This window comes from Dromaius novaehollandiae, chromosome 14 (genome assembly GCF_036370855.1).
Source record: "Dromaius novaehollandiae isolate bDroNov1 chromosome 14, bDroNov1.hap1, whole genome shotgun sequence".
NCBI lineage: Eukaryota > Metazoa > Chordata > Aves > Casuariiformes > Dromaiidae > Dromaius > Dromaius novaehollandiae.
The window spans coordinates 20,571,541-20,576,655 of NC_088111.1; the positions used below are offsets into that span (position 1 = coordinate 20,571,541).

A 5,115-nucleotide genomic window follows, 5' to 3' on the forward strand; every position below is an offset into this window, starting at 1 on the left:
AGGGATCATTTGGGTGACCGTGAGTGGGCACGTACATGTGTGCCAGATATGCGTCCATGAACATGCATATCTCTTGGCAATGTGATAATAAGCATGACCCAGCCTACAGGATGCCACCCACCCGTGGTGCTCTAGGCCTCTCTAACGCCACCGTACCAGTGTGTACGGAGGAAAAGCCCCATGTCTTCATACGGTGGCACCCACCACGTCTTGGGTCTCATGGAGGCCTGCTCTGCCCCCTCTCCCCCCACCCTTGTCCCTTAATCACAAGCAGATTGGCGAGACAATAATAATAACCGCACCAAAGAACCAGGCCTTGTTCCGCTTTGTCTTTCACTCCTTTGAGGCACAGCAGACGAGGCAAGGCATCACACCCGTGGCCCAGCCGTCACACGTCCAACTCACTGCCTTGCCAGAGCAGCTGGGCAGGAGGCATGTCAGCACGAGGAAACTGCCCCTGCGAGGCAGCCGGGTTAGAAAGAGCAAGGCCCAGCGAGACCGCGCTTGTCCCACAGCTGCCCTCGGAGCCTCCCTCCCATCCTGTCCCCTGCCCGCATCCAAGCAGAAGTTGCTGAGCATCTTGGCCCTCGGCTCTCTTTCCCTTTGTATCCAGACAACCCAACATCTCAAGCAGGGCCACTGTGTTTTCCCTAGAGGTGGAGGCAGCCCTCCCCCCAGCACATGGCATGGAGGCTTTTAGGCTGTTTTTCTCTGGAGTTCACACAAATCTCTCCTTCCCCATTCCCACCCCCCTTCCCCACACAACTGAACTCAGCCATTGAGTCCAGGGAATGGTTTATTTCCCAGGTTAGCACAAAGCAGGGGTCTCTGTGTGCCCCTGGAACCAGCAGAACAAAACGCACAAAGACGTTAGAGGGCCATTTGTAACCAAATCTCAACACACCAGATACTGTTGGGATTATGTCAGAAATATTTTCCCAGAATGCCCTCCCCCCATGCTCCCTCCTACAGATGTTCAGCCCCCACACCACAGATGTTGTTCCTCTTGCAAAATGAGCTTTCCCCTTCCTCTCCCAAATGCCCCTGATGTTTTGCACATTGCCTTAGCGAGGTTTATTTTCCACCCTGCCCTCCATGTCCCCCCTTCCCCGCTCCCTCACTGGCAAACGCACAAAAAGGCCAACCTGCTTCCTCTCACAGGGGTGAGCTGATGGCTACAAAGCTCTTTGGAGGCATCAAGTGCTGGACGTTAGTGCCTTCCTTACCTTTCTCTCCCCATGAAGCTGCACTTCCCTGCCTGTTAAAAAAAGCCCTCTCCTTGTTTTGGCCTGCCTCTTTCTGGTTGTGACCTGTAGTCTCTGCAGGCCTCGCTTGCTCCAGGCAGGCTCACTGGACCTCTGTTCCCTCGGAAGAAGCCACATGCCATTGTTCCCTCCGAGCCGGATGGACCCGAGCCAAACCCTTTGAAGGCTCCCTCCGCCTTCCCGTGGCCTCCTGCGGGCTCTGCTCCGGGCCTGCTCTCGCCTGGTCCCCACTGCATGCGCTGAGCCGGAGGGAGATGGGGCTCTCCCTGCTGCTCCGTTCACGGCTGGGGGAGCGCAGGAGTGTTGCTCCTCGTTGGCAAGGGCCTCCAGCAGCAGTTTGTTCCTCGGGGATGCCGGGCACATTTCAGACGCTGAAGAGAACAGCCAGACCTTCCCCGCACCACCAGCAGCCCACGCAGAGCAAGGAGGGAGACGGTCTGGCAGCTTTTCAGGGCCCTGGTCCAAGCCCTAGACAGACCTCCACTGGGAGCAGGTTTGCACTGTCACAAGCTCACAAGTGCCGAGCTCCTCCCAAGCCTGCTCGCTCCAGACAGCTCCCAGGAGCATGTCCTTGCTCAGCTGTCCAAGCTGCTGCCGAGGAGGTGCTGTGTACGCCTCCGCAGCGCTCTCCCTTACCTTTTGCTCAGATGAGCTCCAGCAGGAGAGCAGGGGCCCCAACCAGCCCCGGTGAGCAGGGGTTCAAAGCCGGTGGCACTCGGCACTGCTGCATGATCAGCGCTTCCTCCTGAGCCCAGCACACACGCAGCTACGCTGCAGGGCAGAGATGCCAGCCCTGGGGCTCCTTCTCAGCAGCGTGGACACAGGGCACAGGACTCTTCTCCATCCTTCCCTCCTGTGCTAGTGACCGCAGACGGGAAAAACGTTTGTTCTGACACATGGGGCTGCCGAGCTGTGTCGGCTGGGGCGGTGACCTCTACCGCTGCCTCTGCCAGTGGGAGAGCTGAATCCAGGAGCTGCAGAGCATGGGAGAGCACTGGAAGGGCTGCACGAAGCAAGAATCTCCCAGGGATTTCAGATGACACCTCCTGTCCAAGACGTTTCTGCTCTTTTATGCCTTAGGAGCCATTTCTCTCCTGTTTTTTTCTCCCCAGCAGGAAGAAAACCCGGAGCGGCATCCCCAAGAGGTGTAAACTAGCGGAGCTCTGCGAGCTTCCAGGGCGTCTCACTGATTTACACCAGCTTGGCCCAGCCAAAGCACTTTCCTCATCACCTGCTCTGAGCAAGAATTCGACTCCGCTGGTCTCCCAGGGAGCCGGGGTGCAGCACAGAGTTTTTCTTCAAAGATAGAGTTTATTGCTAAAAATGTTTTGATCAGTGATAGCTCATATTTACATTGATATGTTTTTAAAGGAATATTCAAGTAAACATTTCCAATAGTTTCTGGCATAATCTCTAGCTTTTTTCCTATACACAAATGTTAAAAATAAATAAACTGTACACAGAAAATTTCCTTTAACATCTCTACAAGACTATATGTATTCCCACACAACAAAACGATTCCACTCTTTCATAGATTTGTACTTTTCTTTAAAATTTCCTCCTTAATTAATTGTTATACACTTTAAAAAACCCAAGAGCATGGTGAATTAGTTCAAACATCAGTGACAAGGTCTGAAGAAGACAAAAAAAAAAAAAAAAAAAACAGCACAGAGAAACAATCATCTTCAGGCATGCTGCCGTTCTTTCTTTTTTTCCCCTCCTTTTCCTTTTGTTAAAATCATCTTTACAGGAAATTTCTGCCCTTCCCTTCTGCAGGGAAGCGCACAGGTTCTGTGGGGACGGGTTTAAAATGTGGTCCTATGTCTTTAAAATAATAATAATAACAATAATAATTATAATAATAATAAAAAACAGCTGCAATTTCCCCCCTTTCCTTTAAAATCTCTCTATTTACACGGCTGGTAATTTTTTTTTAATTTTTTTATTTTCCTTTTGTTAGAAGGCTATATACGTATAAAAATAGACATCTGATTGTAGTGCTTTACTGTGCCTTTGGCCTGCCCTGCAGTTCCTGGGTTCGCTTTTCCCCTTTCAAATAAAATAACATTAAAATAAGTCAAAAAATGGTTCCCCCCGCCCCCTCCGGGGGGAAAAAAAATCCAAACGAAAAAAGAAGCCAGTGCAAGGGGCCGAGGGGAGGCGGGCGGGCGGGCAGTGCCTGGGCGGCGGTGCCGGTGTCCGCGGCGGGAGGCGCGGGGCGGCCGCGGAGCCGCCCGCCGGTGGGGCGGCCGCGGGGCCGGGGCCGGGGCCGGGGCCGGGGCGGCGAGGCCCCGGCTAGCAGGAGCACTTGCACTCGGAGATGAGCGGGTACTGCACGGGGATCCAGGTGCAGTACTTCTGGCTGGACCAGCCCTGGCAGTGCCAGCGCAGGAAGGTCTTGGTGACGGACTTGACGGGCTTGCAGAACATGCCCTCGGGGAAGGAGCAGGACTTCTCCGCGAAGCAGTTGCCCTCCTTGATGTAGCGCGGCCAGAAGCGGACGCCCAGGTCCTTCCAGGTGTAGAGCACGGGGCAGTAGGTGTACGCCCAGAGCCACTGCAGCACCTTCCGCCGCGCCTTCTTGCCCACCTTGAGGCGCGGCCCGTGGGGCGGCGCGCCCAGCTCCAGCCGCCGCAGCTCCGCGGGCAGCGGCGCCGCCCGCGCCCGCCCCGCCGCCGCCGCCGCCGCCGCCGCCGCCTCGGCGCCCGAGGCGTTCGCCGGGCCCGGCACCGCCACGGCCATGAAGCCGGGGTCGAAATGGCTGCCCAGCTTCTTCCGTAAAGTCCGCTCGTCCAGGTCCTGCTCCTTGGGGTCGTACTCGGGGTCCGGGTGCTCCACGATGTCTTTGACGGGCAGGTTGTCGCTGGGCGAGGGCCGGAGCCGCAGGAAGGGCTGGCCCCAGCCCGGCCGCAGCAGCCCCAGGCAGGAGCAGAGCAGGAGGGCCCGGATCGCCGTCATGCTCCGGGCGGGCCCGGCCCGGCCCGGCCGGCACCCGCCGCCCTCGGCTCGGCGCTGGCTTCCCCGCGGGGCTGGCGCTGCGGGCTCGGCTCCTAGCGCTGCCCGGCGGCGCCTGCCAACTCCCGGGGATTCATAAATAGGCAGAGACAAAGTCCGGCGAGGCCCGTTACTTTAAATAGCTCGGCCGGGGTTGTGTGACAGACGCATCTGAGGCTCCCTCCGCTCCCGCGGCCCGGGCTCGCTCCCCGGGGCTCCCCGCCGGGCCGGCTCCAGCCGGGGCCGAGAGCGCCGGGGGGTCCGTGCCTCCCCCGCGGGCGGCGGCTGGGCAGGGCACGGCGGCGGCCGAGCCTTCCTCCTCCTCCTCCTCCTCCTCCTCCTCGGCGCTCGCTCTCTCGCGCTCTCCCCCCAAAATTCACAGCGGACTCGTCTCCATCGCCATGGTGACAGCTGGGCTGAGCCCCACGACAGCTTGTCTAGACGGTGTGACAGGGTTTGGCGTGAGACCGGAGCCCGAGAATAAAACCCTCCTTTATAGCCGGGCGAGCCGGGCGAGGGGGCGGGGAGGAGGGTCACGGCGGCGCGGCCCGCTCGGGCGGCCCCTGCGCCGCGCCGCCTGCGCGGGGCACCGCCGGGGCGCGCGGGGGCTCAGGCGGCCGCGGCGGGCGGCGCCGGCTGCGCCCGGGGCCCGGGCGGGCTCCTCCTCATGGCGCGGGCTCCCGCGGAGGCGAGCGGCGGGGGCGGCCCGCGGCCCCCCAGGGCATCCTCCGCCGAGGGCGGCGCGGGGCGGCGGCGGGGTCCCCGGCAGGCGACGGCGGGCGGGGGGAAGCGGCGAGGCGGGCCGGCCGGGGCGGCGCGCCCGCGGCTCCCGGCGCGGCGGCTGGCGGCGTCCCCG

General features: G+C 60.1%; 1 protein-coding gene across 1 annotated transcript; it reads right to left on the reverse strand.

The window, feature by feature from the left end:
• Positions 1-783: 783 nt before the first annotated feature.
• On the reverse strand, positions 784-4,838 carry LOC135329970 (noggin-2-like). Its single transcript, XM_064520673.1, has one exon. It carries the CDS (start codon positions 4,221-4,223, stop codon positions 3,561-3,563), a length of 663 nt encoding a protein of 220 aa, XP_064376743.1. The 5' UTR covers positions 4,224-4,838; the 3' UTR covers positions 784-3,560.
• Between the last annotated feature and the right edge of the window lie 277 nt (positions 4,839-5,115).